The sequence below is a fragment of the Oncorhynchus mykiss genome, chromosome 12 (genome assembly GCF_057628025.1).
Source record: "Oncorhynchus mykiss isolate SJ-2025 chromosome 12, ASM5762802v1, whole genome shotgun sequence".
In the NCBI taxonomy this organism is placed as follows: Eukaryota; Metazoa; Chordata; class Actinopteri; order Salmoniformes; family Salmonidae; genus Oncorhynchus; species Oncorhynchus mykiss.
In genome coordinates, this window is record NC_143033.1 from 93,934,688 (window position 1) to 93,961,520 (window position 26,833).

The following is a 26,833-nucleotide window of genomic DNA, read 5'->3' on the forward strand; positions in this document are numbered from 1 at the left end:
TGGAGCTGTCGACTTCTTCCATTTCAACTTTCTCCTTCTGGTTCCTAAGCGAGTGATAGCACGAGACTTGAAAAGCAGCAAGAAACACGAAACATAACAGCATTAACAATGTGGTAAGCGATGCATAATTATATATGCATGAAAACCCAAAGTCTGATAACATGACAATTCCCTCTCTCTCTTCGCCTGCCTCTATGCCTCCAGGATACTTTTCTTCTGGATTCCAGTCTTCCCTTTTCCAGCCACAGGCACCTAGAGGTGTTCCCAAGCCATGTCATTTTCACTCTGTTCCCCATCTCCTTCTTCCTCCATTGCCACCTGATAGGCACGTCACCTGATAGGCAAGTGCATAGCCCTAATGAACGCTACATCCTCTTGAGGTAACTCAGCACTGTATATGCTTTCACACCAATGCCTTCAGAATGTTGTCCAGTGTACAATTACCCCAACATATATCATTTTATTCGATGCATTAACCAATAAAGCAACTAACCCAACCCAACAACAGAGGTTAAAGTAGCTCCCATACCCAACCCATCTGCATGTCTATAATGGAATATACTCTCTCTCTCTCTTTAGCTCCGCTTCCTCTGTCATGGCGTCTTCAAGCTCAACTATTATGCAGCTGGACCTCACTTCACGTGAGAACTATGAACCCACTGAGGAGAGACATGCCGATCTTTCCCGCTGCAGGTGCTGTGTGGACCAGACCAACGCTGTCCCACCACCGCCGCCTGGTGTATCTTGATGTACACTCAATCTCCAGAATTCAGCCCGTGTCCTCGGTTATCTTCTGCTCCTCATGTGCCGCTTCCACACGAGAATATACACACTGCAATGCATTGTTAATTTCCTGACGACAGGACAACAATTCCTAGGCCGTCATTCTAAATAAGAAATTGTTCTTAACTGACTTGCCTAGTAAAATAAAGGATAAATATATATATATGTTTAAATAGACTCTCCCCTTATGGCAAGATCACTAATTTATGACATGTGAATAACAGTCCCCGGTTTTCACATTGGTCTCCCAGTTACCAGCTACCAAGCCATGTGGCATGAATCCTCATAAAATTATATTCCAACAATGCATCTAAAGTAACCCCTGCTACTATTGACACTGCCCATGACGCTTACCTCAAAATCCCACATTTGCGGCATAGTCCAGTTCCATGCTGTTACTATAGCCTCCTTCAATTACTCCTTCAGGGACCTACGGCGACTGTCGTGAGAACAACTACTGCATGGAATCTGTCAAGTGTTCGCTGGCTGTTAAAATGGGAAAGAGATTAACCTCTCTGGAATATTCGGGACGGTAGCGTCCCACCCCACCAACAGCCAGTGAAAGAGCAGGGCGCCAAATTCAAAACAACAAATATCTCATAATTAAAATTCCTCAAGCATACAAGTATTTTACATCATTTTAAAGATAAACTTCTCCTTAATCCAGCCACAGTGTTTGATTTCAAAAAGGCTTGACAGTGAAAGCACCACAAACGATTATGTTAGATCACCACCAAGTCACAGAAAAACAAAGCCATTTTTCCAGCCAAAGAGAGGAGTCACAAAAAGCAGAAATATAGATCAAATGAATCACTAACCGTTGATGATCTTCATCAGATGACACTCATAGGACTTCATGTTACACAATACATGTATGTTTTGTTCGATAAAGTGCATATTTATATCCAAAAATCAAATTTTACATTGCCGTGTTATGTTCAGTAGTTCCAAAACATGCAGTGATTTTGCAGAGAGCCACATCAATTTACAGAAATACTCATCATAAACATTGATAAGAGATACAACTATTATACATGGAACTTTAGATAAACTTCTCCTTAATGTCTATGATGAAATAAAATGGTGCCATGAGAATTCACTATGAGATTGCTTCATCAGCTTAGAGATATCTGATTGATTGATTAATTGATTGGCTTTATTAGATAATTAAAAGTAGGAGGCTGCGCCCGCCAGAGACAACATTATGTCACTAAACACTATCAAGCATAAAAACACACAAAAACAAAAACAAGCCCTAATGGCTTCTTTCCATTGTGGTCCTCTTAGAATGTGAGATGGCAAGTTGGCAAGATTGACCCATCATACTCAATGCAATTAAAAATAACAACAGTATCATCAATCACAAAGCTATACAACAAGTTACATCAATATCAAGAGTTTGTTATACAATGCAAAGAGGGATTATGTTTTAAAGTTCTGCCTCCATCCAGTGGTTGATGATTGATACAGGAGACAGGGTTCGTTCGAGCCAGGGTTGGGGTTGATTCTGAATTCCTGAATTTAATTAAATTCAACCCATGAATGAAAATTTGAATTAGACACACCCCACAGAAAGTAGAATTTAATTAAAAGCAATTCAAATGAATTCAACTGAGACAAGAACGATAAGTCTCATTCCTTTTCTTTTGTATGTGAATACACAGAATCCTACTTGATACTCCACATGCTCCACATGCGGAGTAGGCAACCTCTCACTAACACACCCAAACCATTACCTCTGTAGATGTGATTGGGTTGAAGCATGGGGAAATGTTACTATTTTTTCTACTATTTGAAATAGGGAGGTGCTTTACAAAACCCTTAGGGTGTTTGTTTTTTACCTCTCCTCCACTTGTACATTTATTTTGTCTTTTAATTCTCATCTTCGTATTGTCTTTTTTATGTCCAAATTAATCAATAAAATACAGACCTAACTGTTGACACAATAAATTAATATACTACAACAATGGTTCCTCTGTATGTCTCAGAAATGTAAAGCCATCTTGGCAGGGTAAGTTGTTTATTGCTCATTTACCTGTTTCTGTGTGAATGTAATGTGTAAAAGGTCTCTCTCTCTCTCCAGGTTTCTCCTCTCCACTGAGCTCCAGTGCTCCATCTCCCTCCATGCAGCCTGTCTAAGGGCTTAGAGGACTCTCTCCCTCTGGCTCATGGTGCTGAACTTTTCAAGGCTTTGCTCAATCTCTGTTCTGTGTGAAGTCTGTAACATTTCAAAGTGGTTTGTGTGTGGTGTGTGCTGTTTTTAATACATCAATGTGTTTTGTTGAGAAACGTCAATGCCAAATGACAGAACATTTACTATTGAAAGCACTATTTTCATGTTTATTTTACACTGTACCAATAGAACCATGCTTTGGTTTCAGATGGTCTGTTAACCTGCATGTTGGAGCTGTCGCTGACAGACAAGCCTATGTCCTTTAGATTAGAATATGCCACACACAGAAATGTAGCTGCCTTTCACATATAAACATGACTGAGATATCTGATAGCTGCCAGTGTATATGAGAGGATTTACATAGAAAACATTAACAATGAAAACCAATGTAACTCTCCAGTGTGCAGTAACTATAACATCCTTGTCTCAAAGCAGTCTTCTTGTAGCCTGACTGACACACAGGCCCACGTGGTACACAGTGAGAGGAGAGCTTGTGGTAGGAGCGTGTTAGCCAGGCAAATCTTCTTGCAATTCTGGGGCTTTTCATGAACCAGTGCAGCCAAAACGAACATGTAATTAACGTGTCATTCTGGGAGAGACTTTGATACTGACCCGGAGTCATTTTCTAGGGGGATTTGTATATTAATAACTGACTCATTGATCTGCTTAAGCAGCACTACGTCACCATACATAGCCTTATGTAGCAGTGAAGGATTTCTGGTGTTGTTGTTGTTGTTGTATATAGATCGTCATTGCTGACTTTTTGTTGTAATTTGTTTGTTTAATACAATACATTTTGTAAATGTTTCCTGTTTATAGGCCTATGCATGATGGATTTATTGCAGAATCACCATATTAAATGTTGATATTTAAATTGCCTGTGTAGTATTCATGTGAGACATATATTATTTCTATGGTACTTTTAACATTTATTTTTATTGAGGAAAAAAAATGAAACAATGAGACATTCAACACAGAAACATAAAATGTAAAATTAGTTGAAGATATAATGATGATATAGAGATTACTTTGAACAAACAGAATGAATGATGATATAAACCAGGTACCATAATACAATCGGAATATAAGCTACAACAGAAATAAACAGAATTCATCGGTATAATCAAGCACACATCTAAAATAAAATGTTACATACATGACCAATATTTTATCTTGGGTTGCACATTACTTCATGGCACTGTTTCCACTGGTATTGTCCTCTGGTCAAATAAATTGTGACAAACATTTCCACATAACATGATTGTATTATATACCAAATATTTAAAATAATGCATAAATCAATTAACAAGCATACATACCACTCAACCTGTTTGTCCCTCTGTTGTCCTCAAGTATTTATGCATGGACAAGTTTTTTAAACTAACATCATATTTAACCAGTTTTGGGTTGTCCCTTTCCCCTCACACATACAGTAAGAACACTGAAGATGGGTTTGATAAAAACAAAAACACACAAAACATTCTGAGGAAAACAAAGTACCAGGCTATAGCAGATTGCAAGAGCACAGATTTCAGTTAGCATAAAGCCACAACAACAAAAGAGGATGATAAAGCTAGTTGGTTATATCCCCCAACACCTATAGGGGCATTAGGAGAATAGTAACTCCGCTGCTGTCCCACAGCCGGTGAGACTGCCTGCTGCCCTTTGTCCAGCTCTTGAGGACCAAACCAAGCCAGGTCTGTCTTCAGGGGGAAGCTTAAAATGGGAGAGGAATGTGAAAATATATGATGTGTACTGTACATCACAATGCACACTATGTGTTAGGGTAATCACAGGGTGTAAATAGTATCTATTGGTCTTACCCAAGTCCTTGACAAGATTAGGTTCATTAGTTTGGAGAGCTGTGTAGAAGGCTGATTTAATCAGTGGTCCTCCTGAGCGTAGAGCCTTGTACATAACTCTCATTTTTTTCTCACTGGTCTCGGCTACATCAATAATCGAATACATTTCATTTTGGATCATGTCCTTTCCCAGTAGGTCATCTGCTATAGCCATTACCATTGTGACCCTCTTGATTAGTGCACTCATGTGCTTATCCACAAACTCAGCACCTGGGATTTCAGTTGAAAGAGACACTTAGTACAGTGTACAGAAGAAAGCATCCACTCGTATAGTAATGGTTGCAGAAAATATTTCATTAGAACAAACACAGCCTATAGCAAGGATGGCTTTTACCTGCAAGAACATCCTTCGCCCTTTTCTTTTGTTTCTTCTTCTTCTTTGTCTTCTCATCATTCCTGTTGTTTCGAAGTGGAACCTGTTGGTGGGAATCACACAGCCTTCCATCAACAAATTGAGACCTGTGTAGTCCTGTTAGTGGATTCTACATTTAAGAGGTGAAACAGAAACAAGATATATCACTAACATCCTTTTATATACACTCTGGAGAAAATGCAGAAGAATTGTGAAAAGTGCAGAAATGACCATCAACCTCATTTTAATCTCACAGTGTCATTTGATTTGAAACTTTTCTTCAACTAATGTACAGGTAACTGTCAAAATAATGGAAACAAATTATTTTGAAAGCAGGAGCTTCCACACAGGTGTGATTCCTGAGTTAATTAAGTAATGAATATCCCATCATGCTTAGGGGCATGTATAAAATGCTGGGCAGGCCATTATATTTTTCTTCGCACATATTTTTTTAGATTTTTCTTAACCTCAACCTCAACTTCAACATACAATCTGCAATCTGCCTCACTCAATGTGGAATGATTCTGCAATTTTCTTTACTTTTGAACCGGAACCCCCAACAGAAGCTAGCCAACTTACTAGCTAGTAGCTAGTAGTCAGCGGTCATCAGCTACCTGCTAGCGGTCATCAGCTACCTTTAGCCCGGACAACTCTCGCCAGTCTGCACAGCGTAACTCAAACCAGAGCAAATTGGACTTAATTCTCTCCATATCTCCGGATTCCTACCGCAAGCTCTGAACCTTTTCATCTGGATCATCACAGCTAGCTAGCTGCTATCTGATTGGCTTCTCCTGGCTAACGCCTCTGTCCCGAAGCAACCACCAATTAGCCTGGAACTAGCCTATGCTAGGCCCATCTCCCGGCTAGCTGAAGAGGTCCATCAGCTACTCCTTGGGCTACAATACCTATTTTACCAATTGGCCTGGACCACTTTTATTGCCGATACGGAGCCCCGTCGATCCTTCACAAATAGACTACAGACATAATCCGCCTGAGAGGGATTTCAACTGGCTCCCCCATTGCGACGTCCCCATCTGCTAGCCTGTGAATGCCCATCTGCTAGCCGCGGCCCGCTATCTGTCTAGAGCTCACCGGACTGTTAGCTGAAGAATTCCATCAGCCAATTATTTTCCTTTTTTATATTTATTTATTTTTTATTAAAAAAATAATAATTGGGCCACAATACCTATTTTGCCAATTGGCCTGGACCCTTTTACTACACGGAGCCCTGCTGATCCATCAAGACTGATCTGCCGACGTAACCGCACGAAGGGGCTACAACTGAGTAATTCCATCGCAACGTCCCTCTAAGGCCCTTCTGTTTGCCTGCTAGCCCCGGTCTGCTAGCTGTCTGAATCGCAGTATCTCCAGCTCGCCCAGCTACTCACTGGACCCAATGATCACTCGGCCACGCATGCCTCTCCCTAATGTCAATATGCCTTGTCCATTGCTGTTTCGGTTTGTAATTATTGCCTTATTTCATTGTAGAGCCTCTACAAAAATGAAATAAATTCATAAAAAATCCTACAATGTGATTTTCAGGATTTTTTTTCTCATTTTGTCTTTCATAGTTGAAGTGTACCTATGATGACAGGCCTCTCTCATCTTTTTAAGTTGTAGAACCTGCACAATTGGTGGCTGACTAAATACTTTTTTGCCCCACTGTATGTATATCTATCCTACCCTGCCTTTCTAAGGTCTTCAAATGCCAAGTTAACAAACAGATCACTGACCATTTCGAATCCCACCGTACCTTCTCCACTACGCAATCTGGTTTCTGAGCTGGTCATGGGTGCACCTCAGCCACTCTCAAGGTCCTAAACGGCATAATAACCTCCATCGATAAGAGGCAATACTGTGCAGCTGTTTTCCTCGACCTGGCCAAGGCTTTCGACTCTGTCAGTCACCACATTCTTATCGGCAGACTCAACAGCCTTGGTTTCTCAAATGACTGCCTTGCCTGGTTCACCAACTACTTCTCAGACACAGTTCAGTGTGTCAAATCGGAGGGCCTGTTGTCCGGACCTCTGGCAGTCTCTATGGGTGTGCCACAGGGTTCAATTCTCAGGCTGACTCTTTTCTCTGTATACATCAATGTTGTCGCTCTTGCTTCTGGGGATTCTCGGATCCACCTCTACGCAGACGACACTATTTTGTATACTTCTGGCCCTTCTTTGGACACTGTGTTAACTAACCTCCAGACGAGCTTCAATGCCATACAACACTCCTTCCGTGGCCTCCATCTGCTCTTAAATGCAAGTAAAACTAAATGCATGCTCTTCAACCGATCGCTGCCCACACCTGCCCGCCTGTCCAGCATCACTACTCTGGACGGTTCTGGTTTAGAATATGTGGACTACAAATACCTAGGTGTCTGGTTAGACTGTAAACTCTCCTTCCAGACTCACGTTAAGCATCTCCAATCCAAAATTAAATCTAGATTCGGCATCCTATTTCACAAACAAAGCATCCTTCACTCATGCTGCCAAACATACCCTTGTAAAACTGACTATCTTACCGATCCATGACTTCAGCGATGCCATTTATAAAATAGCCTCCAACACTTCTCAGCAAATTGGATCTAGTCTATCACAGTGCCATCCATTTTGTCACCAAGCCCCATATACTACCCACCACTGCGACCTGTATGATCTTGTTGGCTAGCCCTCGCTTCATATTCGTCGCCAAAGCCACTGGCTCCAGGTCATCTATAAGTCTTTGATAGCTTTGTTAGCTCACAGCTCACTGGTTACCATAGCAGCACCCACCCGTAGCACGTGCTCCAGCTGTTATATCTCACTGGTCACCCCCAAAGCCAATTCCTCATTTGGCTGCCTTTCCTTCCAGTTCTCTGCTGCCAATGACTGGAACAAACTGCAAAAATCACTGAAGCTGGAGACTCATATCTCCCTCACTAACTTTAAGCCCCAGCTGTCAACGCAGCTCACAGATCACTGCACCTGTACATAGCCCATTTGTAAATAGCCCATCCAACTACCTTCTCCCCCATTCTGTTATTTATTTTGCTCCTTTGCACCACAGTATCTCTACTTGCACCTCAGCTTCAATGCCATACAACACTCCTTCCGTGGCCTCCAACTGCTCTTAAACGCTAGTAAAACTGCCTGCACCCGCACGCCCGACTAGCATCACCACCCTGGATGGTTCCGACCTAGAATACGTGGACATCTATAAGTACCTAGGTGTCTGGCTAGACTGTAAACTCTCCTTCCAGACTCATATCAAACATCTCCAATCTAAAATCAAATCTAGAGTCAGCTTTCTATTTCGCAACCAAGCTTCCTTCACTCACGCCGCCACACTTACCCTGATAAAACTGACTATCCTACCGATCCTCGACTTCGGCGATGTCATCTACAAAATAGCTTCCAATACTCTACTCAGCAAACTGGATGCAGTTTATCACAGTGCCATCCGTTTTGTTACTAAAGCACCTTATACCACCCACCACTGCGACCTGTATGCTCTAGTCGGCTGGTCCTCGCTACATATTCGTCGCCAGACCCACTGGCTCCAGGTCATCTACAAGTCCATGCTAGGTAAAGCTCCGCCTTATCTCAGTTCACTGGTCACGATGGCGACACCCACCCGTAGCACGCGCTCCAGCAGGTGTATCTCACTGATCATCCCTAAAGTCAACACCTCATTTGGCCGCCTTTCCTTCCAGTTCTCTGCTGCCTGTGACTGGAACGAATTGCAAAAATCGCTGAAGTTGGAGACTTTTATCTCCCTCACCAACTTTAAACATCTGCTATCTGAGCAGCTAACCGATCGCTGCAGCTGTACATAGTCCATCGGGAAATAGCCCATCCAATCTACCTACCTCATCCCCATACTGTTTTTATTTATTTACTTTTCTGATCTTTTGCACACCAGTATCTCTACCTGCACATGACCATCTGATCATTTATCACTCCAGTGTTAATCTGCTAAATTGTAATTATTTGCCTACCTCATGCCTTTTGCACACAATGTATATAGACTCTTTCTTTTTTCTACTGTGTTATTGACTTGTTTATTGTTTACTCCATGTGTAACTCTGTGTTGGTATCTGTTCACACTGCTATGCTTTATCTTGGCCAGGTCGCAGTTGTAAATGAGAACATGTTCTCAATTAGCCTACCTGGTTTAATAAAGGTGTTCTCAACTAGCCTACCTGGTTTAATAAAGGTGTTCTCAACTAGCCTACCTGGTTTAATAAAGGTGAAAAAAACAACAAACAAAAAAAACATCTTCTGCACATCTATCACTCCAGTGTTTAATTGCTATATTGTAATTATTTTACAACTATGGCCTATTTATTGCCTTACCGCCCTTATCCTACCTCATTTGCACACACTGTCTATAGACGTTTCCTATTGTATTATTGACTGCATGACTGCGTGTTTGTTTATTCCATGTGTAACTCTGTGTTTTTTGTGTCGCACTGCTTTTCTTTATCTTGGCCAGGTCGCAGTTGTAAATGAGACTTGTTCTCAACTAGCCTACCTGGTTAAATAAAGGTGAAATAAAATAAAGATATTACAAATTATTTTCACCATTATTTTCGGCTACCTTAGCTATGCCCCCCGTAGGATGACAATGCTCCCATCCATAGGACACGAGTGGTTACTGAATGGTTTGATGAGCATGAAAACAATGTGAGCCATAAGCCACGGCTGTTTCTGTCACCAGATCTCAACCCAATTGAACACTTCTGGGAGACTTTGGACGGGTGCCTGAGTCTACGTTTTCTACCACCATCAACAAAACACAATTTTATGGAATTTTTTTGTGTGAAAATGGTGTTGGATTCCACCAATAGAGTTCCAGACACTTGTAGAATCTATGCCAAGCTGTTCTGGCTCGTGGTCGCCCAACGCCCTATTAAAACACTTTATGTTGGTGTTGACTTTATTTTGGCAGTTACCTGCTCAGATGTTGTTTCCTTCCCCGAGCTGTGTTCTGGAACACTACAATGATAAAAACAAGAAGTTCTGTAAGTAATTGAATTCATAATAAATACTAAATAAAAGACCAGCACAAACAAAAGTATTTGTTGATATGTGTCTGTAAGCTAATTGTAAAGGCAAATTATTCAGACTCTTTATAGAGGACATGGAGGACAACACAGACATACTTAAGAATACATAATCAGAATGGTATAAATGCCACTGTCTAGTCACTTTCCATCAACTCTGAAAAACAACAACAACATTATAGTTTACTTGGTCCTTTGACAGTTTAGGGCAAAATTCAATCTGTATTTCCAAAGATCCGTGTTATAGCGTGATTGAAAATTAAAAACAATTTCAGAAAATTTGCTTTAAAACTGCAACATTTTCTCTCATCCTCATGGCAAACTTTGTAGAATAGCAGGGAATCAGTACAGGGATTCTTCAAAGTCGGGACAATACTTGTCCGGCAGGGAAGCTGTATTTTTATAGTAAAAAAATAAAATTAAAAAAATAATCCTTGCAGTATTTGAGTTATAAATTTACGTTTTGGTGGGGCCTACCAAATGGCGTCACTACAGACCCGGGTTCGATCCTGTATCACAAATGGCTGTGATCGGGAGTCCCATAGGGCGGCGCACAATTGGCCCAGCACCGTGGGGGCTTTACTTGGCTCATCTCGCTCGTGGCGGGCCTGGTGCCTGCAGGCTGACCTCGGTCGTCAGTTGAACGATGTTTCCTCCGACACGTTGGTGTGGCTGGCTTCCGGGTTAAGCGGGCCGGTGTTAAGAAGCGCGGTTTGGCGGGTCATGTTTCGGGGGACACATGACTTGACCTTCGCCTCCCGAGCCCTTTGGGGAGCTGCAGCGATGAGACAATATCGAAATTGTGGGTCAAATAAAATACAATACAAAATAATTTTTTGTAATAAGTTTTGGGTCTTCGTTTATTTTAGAAAATATTTGTTTTTGAGCGAAGGACCAAAAGCAAAAAAGGGTTTCAAGTTTTAAAAACTGTCAATAGTGGGTATTAACTGAAAAATGATAGTATGTCATTTTGTGCAATAACCCTCTGACTTTTGAGAATATTTCTCAACACTTTGATTCCTAAAAGATGTGTCCATCAGATTTGTCTAAAATCCTAAATGAATCAGGAATGAGCAGGGTCAGCTATACCATAAGGACCCCTTATTCTTGTCCTCATTACATGTACCACAACAAGACCACTCATGGTCTGTAAAGTTCTCTACTTTTGATAGATTTAAACAAACAATATTGAAATCACCATGGTCACAACCATAAACTGTCAACTCCATATTCCTGATATATAAAATGAATTTTGGTTAAAAATGTTACATTTAATTAGGTTTTACAGTCATAAAGCAACTGAGGAAAAACTACATGCAAATTGTTGCTGTGTTTACCACATGAGTGAAGAAGAACATTAGAATTTTTGCGAAGTCCGTGAAACATCAACTCCATCAGATTTTTGTCTAACGTCAACACCGTCAGAGTGCTGATAGATCTGATAGAATGGTTGTGCTTTTATTGTGGATTTTCAAATGAATCCTTTTCCTTATATATATTTTTTTTGTATTGAACTTTTATTTTTAGAGGCAAAAATATCTGTTTTGGGTACATGTTGTGAACACCGTCAGTGATGGCTAACTCCCCTAAGATCACATTTTTTATAGATTCTGAAAAAAAGTGGGGGGAGGCATGTAATTAATAAATAACGGCCTACTCTCAGCCTCATGGCAAAATGTGTATAATAGCATTACATTACCTGTAAAACTGGAAATTGTTCTCTTTGCCCCATGGCAACCCCAAAAATATCCCCCCAAAATGTCATACATAATTGTTCCATGGTGTTCCATAAAGTAGTTGGCTGCTCAGCTGTTCCATGGTGTTCCATAAAGTAGTTGACTGCTCAGCTGTTCCATGGTGTTCCATAAAGTAGTTGGCTGCTCAACTGTTCCATGGTGTTCCATAAAGTAGTTGGCTGCTCAGCTGTTCCATGGTGTTCCATAAAGTAGTTGGCTGCTCAGCTGTTCCATGGTGTTCCATAAAGTAGTTGGCTGCTCAGCTGTTCCATGGTGTTCCATAAAGTAGTTGGCTGCTCAACTGTTCCATGGTGTTCCATAAAGTAGTTGGCTGCTCAGCTGTTCCATGGTGTTCCATAAAGTAGTTGACTGCTCAGCTGTTCCATGGTGTTCCATAAAGTAGTTGGCTGCTCAACTGTTCCATGGTGTTCCATAAAGTAGTTGACTGCTCAGCTGTTCCATGGTGTTCCATAAAGTAGTTGGCTGCTCAGCTGTTCCATGGTGTTCCATAAAGTAGTTGGCTGCTCAGCTGTTCCATGGTGTTCCATAAAGTAGTTGACTGCTCAGCTGTTCCATGGTGTTCCATAAAGTAGTTGGCTGCTCAGCTGTTCCATGGTGTTCCATAAAGTAGTTGGCTGCTCAGCTGTTCCATGGTGTTCCATGAAGTAGTTGACTGCTCAGCTGTTCCATGGTGTTCCATAAAGTAGTTGTAATTAGTTGGCTACTCAGCTGTTCCATGGTGTTCCATAAAGTAGTTGACTGCTCAGCTGTTCCATGGTGTTCCATAAAGTAGTTGACTGCTCAGCTGTTCCATGGTGTTCCATGAAGTAGTTGGCTGCTCAGCTGTTCCATGGTGTTCCATAAAGTAGTTGTAATTAGTTGGCTACTCAGCTGTTCCATGGTGTTCCATAAAGTAGTTGGCTGCTCAGCTGTTCCATGGTGTTCCATGAAGTAGTTGGCTGCTCAGCTGTTCCATGGTGTTCCATGAAGTAGTTGACTGCTCAGCTGTTCCATGGTGTTCCATAAAGTAGTTGACTGCTCAGCTGTTCCATGGTGTTCCATAAAGTAGTTGTAATTAGTTGGCTGCTCAGCTGTTCCATGGTGTTCCATGAAGTAGTTGGCTGCTCAGCTGTTCCATGGTGTTCCATAAAGTAGTTGGCTGCTCAGCTGTTCCATGGTGTTCCATGAAGTAGTTGACTGCTCAGCTGTTCCATGGTGTTCCATAAAGTAGTTGACTGCTCAGCTGTTCCATGGTGTTCCATAAAGTAGTTGGCTGCTCAGCTGTTCCATGGTGTTCCATGAAGTAGTTGACTACTCAGCTGTTCAATGGTGTTCCATAAAGTAGTTGGCTGCTCAGCTGTTCCATGGTGTTCCATAAAGTAGTTTGCTGCTCAGCTGTTCCATGGTGTTCCATAAAGTAGTTGACTGCTCAGCTGTTCCATGGTGTTCCATAAAGTAGTTGGCTGCTCAACTGTTCCATGGTGTTCCATAAAGTAGTTGACTGCTCAGCTGTTCCATGGTGTTCCATAAAGTAGTTGACTGCTCAGCTGTTCCATAAAGTAGTTGACTGCTCAGCTGTTCCATGGTGTTCCATAAAGTAGTTGACTGCTCAGCTGTTCCATGGTGTTCCATAAAGTAGTTGGCTGCTCAGCTGTTCCATGGTGTTCCATAAAGTAGTTGGCTGCTCAGCTGTTCCATGGTGTTCCATAAAGTAGTTGTAATTAGTTGGCTGCTCAGCTGTTCCATGGTGTTCCATAAAGTAGTTGGCTGCTCAGCTGTTCCATGGTGTTCCATAAAGTAGTTGACTGCTCAGCTGTTCCATGGCCAGGTGTGTGTTATTCCCTCATTAGTTGATTTACAAGTAAGCAGATTAAAGGTCTTGAGTTGATTTCAACTGCTTGGCCTCCGACCGCAAGGCACTACAGAGGTACGGCCCAGTACATCACTTGGGCCAAGCTTCCTGCCATCCAGGACCTCTATACCAGGCGGTGTCAGAGGAAGGCCCTAAAAATTGTCAAAGACTCCAGCCACCATATTCATAGAGTGTTATCTCTGCTACCACACGGCAAGCGGTACCGGAGACCCAAGTCTAGGTCCAAGAGGCTTCTAAACAGCTTCTACCCCCAAGCCGTAAGACTCCTGAACATCTAATCAAATGGCTACCCAGACTATTTGCATGCCCCCCCCCCCTTTTACACTGCTGCTACTGTCTGTTGTTATCATCTATGCATAGTCACTTTAATAATAACTCTACCTACATGTACATATTACCTCACCATTGTGGTGGCGTACATGGTTTCTTCTTATATCTCTCAGATATAGGACAGACATTTCAAAACAAACTACATTTTTTTACCATGAGTCACAGGAGGTTGGTGGAACCTTAATTGGGGAAGACAGGCTTGTTGTAATGGCTGGAGCGGAATCAGTGGAATGGTATCAAATACATCAACCATGGTTTGATGCCATTCCTTTCTCTTCGTTCCAGCCATCATCAAGAGCCGTCCTCCCAGCAGCCTCCACTGGTATGAATATGTTATTCAATGTAAGGCCAAATTCAAGGTTTCATAAAACATTGGATACTTACAGGGATCCTAACATTCCAAATCAATTAGCTAAATGATCCTTGGTATGACCTCTTAAAACTATTCCATATGTTAGCTTAGTAGAAACCCAGCCCTGGGCCCTTAGATCTTAGGGGGTTTAAAGCGCGGCTCATCAGTGCTACGGATTGAACCTACTTTGTTTCAGACTTTCAAATGTATGGTTTTATGTGGAGCAGTGAGTCTTTACCATTTCTCATCTTCAACATCTGTGATAGGTTTACCCGTCATTTTTTCATGGGCGCTCTTCACTATCTCATAGTGCTCAGATATATCTGTAACAAAGACAATACATTACTTTTGGGGGATTTGTGTTGTTTTAGTTTTTCTAACCTTACCCTAACACTTACTTTAACCACTCAGTAACATGATTTCCCTTCCTTTACTACTACTGGCATGGCATTGACATGTGGCATTGTAATTTACATTTGCAGCTGGAAATTGTACATGTATAACCTGGAATATTGCAGTATATATGTATTTGAACCATACATGTGAGATGGAAACATCAGCAACTATACTTTCATAGTTTCTTTGATTTACCTGGGAGAGGTAGCTCATTGTGGAGTGACTGCTTCACAGCTTCCTTTAGTTTAGACCTTAGCTCCTGCACAATGTGTTCCTACGGGAAGTAAAAAGGAGACATAATAAACATTTATGTAAACATTTTCTAATTTTGTATTTGATCATTTTGACAGTACAGTGGTTGTGGCATGAATATATAACCTTTAATGTCCTTGTGTACTTTGTGTCACAAATGTTAAAAGGTTAACATTAGAAACTGTGGCCAGGTAAGCAAAACAAAAGCATGGATTGCTGTTGTACCTTGTCCATAGACTGCTTACAGGGTAACCAATATGTCATGTTGTAGTTTGGGTGAGATATCCGTTTTCACCATCATTGTAAAGCCCTAGTTATTTGGTTGATTTGAGGAAGTAATTTCTGAAGAGAATAATTTCTTTCATGTGATTAGGGATTCATTTACATTTGTGCCTCATGTTTAAGGCACTGCATGTGCCTGTCACTGCAGTACCTGGTTCAAATCCAGGCTGTGTCACATGATCGGGAGTCCCATAGGGCAGTGCACAATTGGCCCAGAGTCATCTGTGGCAGGCTGTCATTGTAAATAAGAATTTGTTCTTAACTGACATGCCTAGTTAAATAAAAATGATGTTAAAGGGAAACTGCATGCAAGAACCACCTTTTCTGGTTGAAATTGGCCTATTTGGCATTGATATTAGTCATAAACATTTATTCCAGTGCCATCATTTATTAAAAAGTATGATTATTTTGGTAATAAAGTCAGTATATTCAAAAACTGAGTTTTGTGAGGTCCTCATTACATACATGAGGGTTGGGTTTGGATTACAATCACGCCCACTTGCCCAGTAACACAGGATTGTAAAGCCTACGAAGAATTGTCTGTACGAAGAAACAGCTGCGTTGATTCACTCTATCCAATCATAGCAGCAAACCGTGAGAGAGACCTGCCCATTATGCAGCACCTCAGACTTGTTAACATAAGAAAAGACATTGCCAAGGTTATGTTGAAAGAACACGCATCCCCTAAGTCCTTTATGGAGAGGCCACTCGCTGATGTGTTTGATACTGATCACTCCAGTCTGCTACTGTTTTGGGCAAAATGAGAATTGAGACGATGCACACTTGCATCCCTATTGCCACTTGTAACATGATTCGCTTTGAAACTGTTACATGAACTGAAACCTTGTTTAATACTGTAAGAAATATTTTTTTTTTTAAACATTGAAAATTTGATAGTCAAATAATATTCTAAAGGAATGTGAGCTGGTTTCACTGTTTTTGGCAATTTTCTGGTGTTTTGTGGTGGAAAACTGAGTGCGTCGAGCACAACACCAATTGTGATAATATTAACGCTTCAATAATTGAATTGAAACAGTGACATAAAAAGTATCCTACCCTGAGCTTGGCTAGGAGTGTCAGCATCTTCCCCTTAGCATCGTGGAACATGGTGCTCTTTGATGACTCAATGTGACTCTCGAGTATGTCTTGCATTCTCTTTAGGGATCCTTTCCCATGTACTTCTGAAGCCTCTAAAAATCAGAGAGAAAAAGTTGACGAAGTAAGTTATTAAAAAGTCATTGTTAAGAGGTCACTTCTATCCAGTGATTGTTAAAGGGACAGTTCAGCGGATTGACATATTTAGATATTATATATTTTTTTTACTTACCTTGAAAACAGTCTATGAACCTTGTAACTGAAATCCACACTTTGGTTTTGTTAAACTTGTTTCTTTATTTCTTTATTTTTTTGTTAAACATTTTTCAGACTAAAAACCAATCTCACCCGTTTAGCATGATTTAAATATTATGCCCAAATCATTATTTGCTGGCAATGGCTAACAAAACGAAAGTGTGGATTGTAGTCATTCCTTGTTTTCAGGGTTAAGGAAATGAACATCTAAATATCACATTTTGCAGAACTATTATTTTACGATTGCTATTGACATGTATACTAAAGGGAATTACAGTGGCTTGCAAAAGTATTCAACCCCCTTGGCATTTGTCCTATTTTGCTGCCTTACAACCTGGAAATCAAATAGATTTTTTGGGTGTTTGTATCATCTGATTTACACAACATGCCTACCACTTTGAAGATGCAAAATACTTTTTATTGTGAAACAAACAAGAAATAAGACAAAAAAAACAGGAAACTTGAGTGTGCATAACTATTTACTCCCTGAAAGTCAATACTTTGTAGCGCCACCTTTTGCAGCTACCAGTCTCTTGTATTGCCAGTCACTTGGGGTATGTCTCTATAAGCTTGGCACATTCAGCCACTGGGAGTTTTGCCCATTCTTCAAGGCAAAACTGCTCCAGCTCCTTCAAGTTGGATGGATTCTGCTCGTGTACAGCAATCTTTAAGTCATACCACAGATTCTCAATTGGATTGCGTTTCCCTCAGAATTTCCCTGTATTTAGCGCCATCCATCATTCTTTAAATTCTGACCAGTTTCCCAGTCCCTGCCGAAGAAAAACATCCCCACAGCATGATGCGGCCACCACCATGCTTCACTGTGGGGATGGTATTCTCGGGGTTATGAGAGGAGTTGGGTTTGCGCCAGACATAGCATTTTCCTTGATAGCCAAAAAGCTACAATTTAGTCTCATCTGACCAGAGTACCTTTTCTTTCATATGTTTGGGGAGTCTTCCACATGCCTTTTGGTGTACACCAAATGTGTTAGCTTTTTAAGAAATGGCTTTGTTCTTGCCACTCTTCCATAAAGCCCACCTCTGTGGAGTGTACGGCTTAAAGTGGTCCTATGGACAGATGCTCACATCTCCGTTGTGGAGCTTTGCAGCTCTTTCAGGGTTATCTTTGGTCTCTTTGTTGCCTCTCGGATTAATGCCCTCCTTGCCTGGTCCGTGAGTTTTGTTGGGTGGCCGCCTCTTGGCAGGTTTGTTGTGGTGCCATGTTCTGTCCATTGTTTAATAATGGATTTAATGGTGCTCCGTGGGATGTTCAAAGTTTTGGATATTTTTTTATATCCCAACCCTGATCTGCACTTCTCCACAATGTTGTCCCTGACCTGTTTCGAGAGCTCCTTGGTCTTCATGGTGCCGCTTGCTTGGTGGTGCCCCTTGCTTAGTGGTGTTGCAGACTCTGGGGCCTTTCAGAACAGGTGTAGATATACTGAGATCATGTGACAGATCATGAGACACTTAAATAAAGTCTACCTGTATGCAATCTAACTAATTATGTGACTTCTGAAAGTAATTGGTTGTACCAGATCTTATTTAGGGGCTTCATAGCGAAGGGGGTAAATACATATGCACACAACACTTATCCGTTTTTAATTTTGTATAATTTGTTGAAATATATATATATTTTCATTTCACTTCACCATTTTGGACAAATTTGTGAATGTCCATTACATGAAATCCAAATAAAAATCCATTTAAATTACAGGTTGTAATACAACAAAATAGAGAAAAAATGCTAAGGGGATGAATACTTTTGCAAGGCACTGTATAGTGACAGATTAATGCTGACAGTTAGACTGACCTATATAGGAGGGGAGCATGGAGGTCATGATTGACTTGGTGAGTGAAGAGTAGATTGTCTTCTTCCTCTGGACGATCTCATTTTTAAGATCTGCTTTCAATTTGTGTTCCTTTTTGACACCAGACAAAATACTATTATGAATATTAGACTACTTAACATTACACTTTACTAGACCGCCATAATTGGAAGGTAGAGCATAGCACAGTACCATCTATGATACAGCTTCACAGATAACATCCAACCAAATGTACATGACACAGTTGTATTTCCACAAACCTCAGTTTTGAGGAATGCCAGCCGAGGAAACATGGTTTCTTCATCATAGCTCTCTAAGAGGATGCTGAAACTATCAATCTTTGCAGATATAGATTTCTGAGATTTCCTAGAAGACATGATGATAACCATGTTACTCAAGTGGTGGATCTTTGCCCCAATAAATGTGTCTGGAAGGCACGTAGAAAATCACTTACTTGAATGTTTTTGAAAACATATTTTTAATGGCATCGCACAGAGAGTTGCTCAGTGAAGCGTTCATGTTTGTTTTTACTCCATTTGTTGACCTGCAGAACCCCTGGCCGTTGCATACAGCTCTCAGGGTCTGGTGGTACCCCCCTCCTCCTTTTCCTTTCTGAAAAAACATAAAATATGATCATCCTATTGTCCGATTGGAGAAAAGATTAGAGTTTTCCTAATTGTATCTTGTTCTTAGAGCAGCTCTGCCTCCATTGAAGAAACAATTGTGATTGTTTAAGTTTTGGCAAGAAATGCATTCCAAGTAATTCCAATTAAGTTTAGAGTTAGGGGTTTGGGGTGGCATATACGAACCAGGGACCATATGTGAGCTTTCATCCAACCAATCACATTTGTTCAAATCAAATTGAATTTGGCACATGCTTTGTAAACAACAGGTGTAAACTTACAGTGAAATGTTTACTTCTGGGCCAAACAATGCAGAGAGAGGAATAAATAGAAAAATAATAACACAAGGAATATATACACAATCAGTAATGATAACTTCGCTATATACAGCTGAAGTCAGAAGTTTAAATACACTTAGGTTGGAGTCATTAAAACTCGTTTTTCAACCACTCCACTTCAACCACTCTTGTTAACAAACTATAGTTTTGGCAAGTCGGTTAGGACATCTACTTTGTGCATGACACAAGGAATTTTTCCAACAATTGTTTACAGACAGATTATTTCGCTTATAATTCACTGTATCACAATTCCAGTGGGTCAGAAGTTTACATACACCAAGTTGACTGTGCCTTTAAAAAGCTTGGAAAATTCCTGAAAATGATGTCATGGCTTTAGAAGCTTCTGATAGGCTAATTGACAACATTTGAGTCAATTGGAGGTGTACCTGTGGATGTATTTCAAGGCCTACCTTCAAACTCAGTGCCTCTTTGCTTGACATCATGGGAAAATCAAAAGAAATCAGCCAAGACCTCAGAAAAAAATGGTAGACCTCCACAAGTCTGGTTCATCCTTGGGAGCAATTTCCTGAAGGTACCACATTCATCTGTACAAACAATAGTATGCAAGTATAAACACCATGGGACCACGCAGCCGTCAAACCGCTCAGTAAGGAAACGTGTTCTGTCTCCTAGAGATGATCGTACTTTGGTGCGAAAGTGCAAATCAATCCCAGAACAACAGCAAAGGACCTTGTGAAGATGCTGGAGGAAACAGGTACAAAAGTATCTATATCCACAGTAAAACGAGTCCTATATCGACATAACCTGAAAGGCCGCTCAGCAAGGAAGAAGCCACTGCTCCAAAACCGCAATAAAAAAGCCAGACTATGGTTTGCAACTGCACAAGGGGACAAAGATCGTACTTTTTGGAGAAATGTCCTCTGGTCTGATGAAACAAAAATAGAACTGTTTGGCCATAATGACCAAGCCGGAGAACACAATCCCAACTGTGAAGCACGGGGGTAGCAGAATCATGTTGTGGGGGTGCTTTGCTGCAGGAGGGACTGGTGCACTTCACAAAATAGATGGCATAATGAGGGAGGAAAATTATGTGAATATATTGAAGCAACATCTCAAGACATCAGTCAGGAAGTTAAAGCTTGGTCGCAAATGGGACAATGACTCCAAGCATACTCCCAAAGTTGTGGCAAAATGGCTTAAGGACAACAAAGTCAAGGTATTGGAGTTGCCATCACAAAGTCCTGACCTCAATTCTATAGAAAATCTGTGGGCAGAACTGAAAAAGCGTGTGTGAGCAAGGAGGCCTACAAACCTGACTCAGTTACACCAGCTCTGTCGGGAGGAATGGGCCAAAATTCACCCAACTTATTGTGGGAAGCTTGTGGAAGGCTACCCAAAACATTTGACCCAAGTTAAACAATTTAAAGGCAATGCTACCAAATGCTAATTGAGTGTATGTGAACTTCTGACCCACTGGGAATGTGATGAAAGAAATAAAAGCTGAAATAAATCATTATCTCTACTATTATTCTGACATTTCACATTCTTAAAATAAAGTGGTGACCCTAACTGACCTAAGACAGGGAATTTTTACTAGAATTAAATGTCAGGAATTGTGAAAAACTGAGTTTAAATGTATTTGGCTAAGGTGTATGTAAACATCCGACTTCAACTGTACATGGGGTACCAGTACCATGTCAATGTGCAGGGGTACGAGGTAATTGAGGTAGATATATACATATAGGTAGGGATAAAGTGACTAGGTAACATGATAGATAATAAACAGTAACAGCAGTGCATGCTATGAGTCAAAAGAGACAGTGCAAAAACGGTCAATGTAGATAGTTTGGGTAGGTATTGGTTAACTATTTAACTATTTAGCATACTAACAGATTAACAGACCAGTGATCTTGAGAAAGAGCTGCATTTAGAACAAGGTTGAATAAATTACGCTCAGAACAAGATTGAATAATCTGGGCTCAGAACAAGATTTAATAAACTGCGCTCAGATCAAGTTTGAAGAAGTAAAACTCCATTGAACCCTGCTAGAACCTTATGGCCCAGCCTAAGGTACCATTGACTTACTGGTGCTATCACTTCCTCCTTGGCTCTTGTCACACATGTCTTCTCTGACTCTAGCACTCCGGCTGAAAGGCACTTGTCAAACTCCATGTGAATGTCTGACATGAACTGGTCAATGTTCTGGAGCTCATCTTCCAGCCTTTGTTCTAGAAGTTTGTGCAATGTTTCTTTTTCGGTCTCCATCTTAAACACAACAGAGAAAAACCAATCCGTAAATTCAGTGAGTTGGTGCAAGGGTAAATTCATCACAAAAGGCTAATGTATTAAAGGAAATACCGATTTGGTGATCTCATGGTTTACCACGTGGACCAGGGAGAGAATCCCATACGCTCCATTCACATAGTCTCTCATCACTTTTTCTGACCTTTGGTCGTTCAGGCTTTTCAGCAGAGCTCTCAGCTCAGGTATCTCTGAAGACAAGATGTCTTTATTAATCTTTCTGTTTATGTAAAATTATCTTTAGGTAAACAATAATTGTATGAGCAGAGACAGTTGTTGTTAGATTCACATTCAGGGTGAGAATATGACTTTAGAATAATGGATATTATATAATAACAGCTCCAACTCCAATGTATTAGGTGCAAAGAGGTATTTGCAAAGGGTATTTGCAAATTGTGCCAGGCACTTGTATTACGTTTGGTTATGTTTAACCTCTGCCATACCCTAACACTTACCCTAATACACGTTCATTATACAGTACCTAACAATCTGTTTGCACCTATTCCTATTGGAGGTTTTGTTGCACAATAATGCAAGTGATCATACCTGTCTCTTCTTGTCTCAGAATGCAGTTGTTATCCTTCTGGAATTCTTGAGAACTAACTGTAAACACCTGCATTTCATCAATAGCCTGAATGTATGTGACAAAAGATGACAAAAGAAAAACAATACATCAATATAATTATCAATCAATCATCAGTCAATCATTGCTGAAGCAGCTAAACTGGTTCGTTTGGAGTTACTTCAGGGACATTTCCAAGTTTTTGAAGAATACCAAATCGCATTTCCCTATTCAATGAACTTCCGGTCTAAGAACGCTAATGGCATTATAATGGATGTTATATTCTTCTAATTCAAGAGAACACCATTTTCTTCTGACAGATTGCATTTCATGTCCAAATCATCTTAAAGTAACTTTATTGAGCTACACAATCAATTTGAGACACTTTCGGAGGATTTGGACATAAACCACAAAAAACTGCATTGGTTTTTTGACACAAAGCTAAAACATTTGGATTGCTGTCTAACCTCATCCATACACTACAAGGCAAGGAAACTATCCATTTAAGTTAAAACTGGACCTTTTTCTGGTTTCAATCAATCTATATATCTGAAGTTCCTTTATAGTTTCTTATTTGGTTAAGAAAATAAAAAATAAAACATCTTACTTCATACGGGTTGCTGTAATTCTCTTGAATTTCCATCTTGGCTTGTTGATTTCGGTGCAATATGCATGCACGTTTCTGCTCCTCTGAATAGTTAGAAGAGTCCTAATTGCATGTGAAATAAGAGGAGACCATGGGAGATATCCATACAGTGACATATTCAATTCTCTATAAACCAACTATTTGTTTATAGTTCTGTAAACAAAGTATTTCTTATATTTTGTGTATCTGTACCTCTATGTGAAGGTCTTCATCGTCCATTTCACTGAAATTAGTTTTTTTCTTAATTAGTGATGTATAAGCAGTGAAAATATGTCTATATCTTTGTATTTACAGTGCCTTCAGAAAGTATTCTGACCCTTTGACCTTTTCCACATTTTGTTAATTTACAGCCTTTAATAAATACAAATCAAAAGCAATCTACACACAATACCCCATAATGACAAACCAAAAACAGGTTTTTAGACATTTTTGCAAATGTTTTAAAATACCTGTATAAAATAGAATACCTTATTTACATAAATATTCCAACCCTTAGCTATGAGACTCAAAATTGGGCTCAGCTGCATCCTGTTTCCATTGATCATCATTGAGATGTTTCAACAATTGGAGTCCACCTTTGGTAAATACATTAAATTGATTGGACATGATTTGGAAAGGCACTCACCTGTCTATATTAGGTCCCACAGTTGACAGTGCATGTCAGAGCAAAAACCAAGCCATGAAGTCGAAGGAAATGTCAGTAGAGCTCCGAAACAGGATTGTGCCGAGGCACAGATCTGGTGAAGTGTACGAAAAAATGTATGCAGCATTGAAGGCCCCCAAGAACACAGTGGCCTCCATCATTCTTAAATGGAAGAAGATTTGAACCACCAAGACTCTTCCTAGAGCTGGACACCCGGCCAAACTGAGCAAGGGAGGTGACCAAGAACCCGATGGTCACTCTGACAGAGCTCTATAGTTCCTCTGTGGAGATGGAAGAACCTTCCAGAAGGACAACCATCTCTGGAGCACTCCACCAATCAGGCCTTTATGGTAGGGTGGCCAGACAGAAGCCACTCCTTAGTAAAAGGCACATGACAGCCCACTTGGAGTTTACCAAAAGGCACCTAAAGACTCTCCGACCATGAGAAACAAGATTCTCTGGTCTGATGAAACAAAGATTTAACTCTTTGGCCTGAATGTCAAGCGTCACGTCTGGTGGAAACCTGGCACAATCCCTACGGTGAAGCATGGGGGTGGAAGCATCAGGACGAGGCAAAGATGAACGGAGCAAAGTACAGAGAGATCCTTAATGAAAACCTGATCCAGAGCGCTCCGGACCTCAGACTGGGGCGAAGGTTCAACTTCTGACAGTAAAATGACCCTAAGCACACAGCCAATGCAATGCAGGAGAGGCTTCAGGACAAGTCTCTGAATGTCCTTGAGAGGCCAGCCAGAGCCCGGACTTGAACCCAATCGAACATCTCTGGAGAGACCTGAAAATAGCTGTGCAGCAATGCTTCTCATCCAACCTGACAGAGATTGAGAGGATCTTCAGAGAAGAATTGGGGATATTCCCTAAATACAGGTGTGCCACGCCTGTAGCGTCAAACTCAAGAAGACTTGAGGCTGTAATCACTGTCAAAGGTGCTTCAACAAAGTACTGAGTAAAGGGTCTGAAAACATATATAAATGTGATATTTCAGTTCTATACATTTTTTGGGATAAAAAAAAATGTTTTTTGCTGTCATTATGAGGTATTGAGTGTAGATTGATGAAGATATATTTTTTTATTAGACATTTTTGAATATTTCTGTAACCTAACACAATGTGGAAAAAGTCAAGGGGTCTGAATAATTTCCCAAAGGCATTGTTATTGTATACCATTTTTTTTCAATAATCGCAATATGAAACTGTTAAAGCAGTAGCAAAATATAGGATGAAAATGTCTCACCCCATATAATTGTCTGGGTTGATGATGTCTGTCTTAGTACAGATGAAGGTGATGTTCTGACACTGTCCACCAGGACCCATATTACTGATGCTGTTGTCCAGTATATTCCATGCATCACTGTCCGCTGCGGCCCGGTCAATGTCAGCCACGACCCACACAGAGGAGCACTTAGTAATGTACTATAAAAAAAAACATGGTGTTCAGAAATGTTGTTTAGAATGTTAAAACAAATGTAACAGTTGAAATAAAATAAAACATTGGATATAGTCATCATTCAAGCTGAAACGTTTTAGGTGTACATGATGAGTTCATTGCCAGTGGTTCTAATGCTGGAATTCAATCTAACACGCTGTAGTAATGTTTACAGTGACGTTATTTAAAAAAGAAAAATCCTGCACACATACACACTACACTTCTTTGAAGTAGGTTTTTATAGCTCTTATGAAAACGTTGTTAATAAACAGTACACACGTTTTGTGTACTGTGGAAGGACCACCAGAGGGCAGGCTGGGCTCACGGATAGTAGCCCAACAAGGCATGGGAGACAAGGTAACCAGAGGCAATTAAGCACAGCTGACGGTACTAATGACATATTCTCCTTCCCCTATAAGAGAGAGAATGTAACCAGTAGAGAGGGGAGGGGAAAACTATCTCTGGAAGATGGCCACCGAGACAGAGGAGCTATCCAGGAAGAACCATTAAGACGGTGACAATCCCGTGACTTTTGTTGTAGTTTAAAGATAATCCTATTGTGTTCTTGTTTCATCTGGAGAAGAAGATGTATGTTTTTCCTTGGGAGATTTTCATTGATTATGTTGGAGTGTTTGTGTTGACCAAATGCCCTCAATAGAGAACTGTGTTCAATCAAGAAAACTTACTGTCATGTATTGTCATGTTTTGTGTTTCTGTCCTTTCCCTTCACCCTGTCTCCCTCTGCTGGTCGTTGTTAGGTTACCTTTTCTCCCCCTCTTTCCCCCAGCTGTGCCTTGTCTCCTCCTAACTACCCATTCACCCCGTTTCCCACCTGTTCCCTTTTTCCCTCTGATTAGGTCCCTATATCTCTCTCTGTTTTTGTTCCTGTCCTTGTCGGATTCTTGTTTGTTGTGTTTCATGCCTGAACCAGACTATCGTCATGTTTGCTGTAACCTTGTCCTGTCCTGTCGGAATCTGCCGGTCTATCTGAGCCTACCTATGTTTGGTTATTAAAGAAGCTCTGTTTAAGTTAATTCGCTTTTGGGTCCTCATTCACTCACCGTAACAGAAGAATCCGACCAAGAATGGACCCAGCGACTTCGGATCCTCTCCACTCAGCCGTCGAGATCCAGGGAGCGATGCTAGGCAGACACGAGCAGGAATTGTCTGCTGCTCGACATGCCGTTGAGACCCTGGCCACCCAAGTCTCCAACCTCACAGAACAGGTTCACCATCTCCGCCTCGATCCACCGGCCACTTCCAGGGCTTTCGAATCTCCGGAGCCCAGAATCAATAACCCGCCGTGTTACTCTGGGGAGCCCACTGAATGCCGCTCGTTCCTCACCCAGTGTGATATTGTGTTTTCTCTCCAGCCCAACACTTACTCCAGGAGCACTGCTCGTGTCGCCTACGTCATATCTCTCCTTATTGGACGGGCTCGTGAGTGGGGCACGGCAATCTGGGAGGCAAGGGCTGAGTGTACTAACCAGTATCAGGACTTTAAGGAGGAGATGATACGGGTTTTTGATCGATCTGTTTTTGGGGAGGAGGCTTCCAGGGCCCTGTCTTCCCTATGTCAAGGCAATCGATCCATAACAGACTACTCTATTGAGTTTCGCACTCTTGCTGCCTCCAGTGGCTGGAACGAGCCGGCTTTGCTCGCTCGTCTTCTGGAGGGTCTCCGCGCAGAGGTAAAGGATGAGAT

At 41.0% G+C, this 26,833-nt stretch overlaps 1 protein-coding gene across 8 annotated transcripts in view; it reads right to left on the bottom strand.

The window, feature by feature from the left end:
* Window positions 1-3,873: 3,873 nt before the first annotated feature.
* LOC110515917 (nuclear GTPase SLIP-GC) overlaps window positions 3,874-26,833 on the bottom strand; it is a 42,652-nt gene continuing 19,692 nt past the window's right edge. For 3 of the 8 annotated variants that reach the window (XM_090194229.1, XM_036939066.2, XM_036939065.2), the window contains 16 exons: window positions 24,937-25,115; window positions 23,235-23,265; window positions 23,004-23,105; window positions 22,381-22,465; window positions 21,892-22,025; window positions 21,619-21,798; window positions 19,066-19,223; window positions 18,872-18,977; window positions 18,596-18,704; window positions 16,489-16,622; window positions 15,094-15,172; window positions 14,741-14,825; window positions 10,101-10,143; window positions 5,153-5,234; window positions 4,780-5,028; window positions 3,874-4,672 (listed from right to left, as the gene is read on the bottom strand). In XM_090194229.1, coding sequence (XP_090050355.1) covers window positions 4,662-4,672; window positions 4,780-5,028; window positions 5,153-5,234; window positions 10,101-10,143; window positions 14,741-14,825; window positions 15,094-15,172; window positions 16,489-16,622; window positions 18,596-18,704; window positions 18,872-18,977; window positions 19,066-19,223; window positions 21,619-21,798; window positions 21,892-22,025; window positions 22,381-22,465; window positions 23,004-23,105; window positions 23,235-23,265; window positions 24,937-25,115 — 1,767 coding nt within the window. In that variant the 3' untranslated portion in view covers window positions 3,874-4,661. Of the gene's footprint in view, window positions 4,673-4,779; window positions 5,029-5,152; window positions 5,235-10,100; window positions 10,144-14,740; window positions 14,826-15,093; window positions 15,173-16,488; window positions 16,623-18,595; window positions 18,705-18,871; window positions 18,978-19,065; window positions 19,224-19,987; window positions 20,118-21,618; window positions 21,799-21,891; window positions 22,026-22,380; window positions 22,466-23,003; window positions 23,106-23,234; window positions 23,266-24,936; window positions 25,116-26,833 lie in introns of those variants that run through there. The other 5 variants (XM_090194231.1, XM_090194233.1, XM_090194232.1 and 2 more) reach the window with 2 other exon arrangements.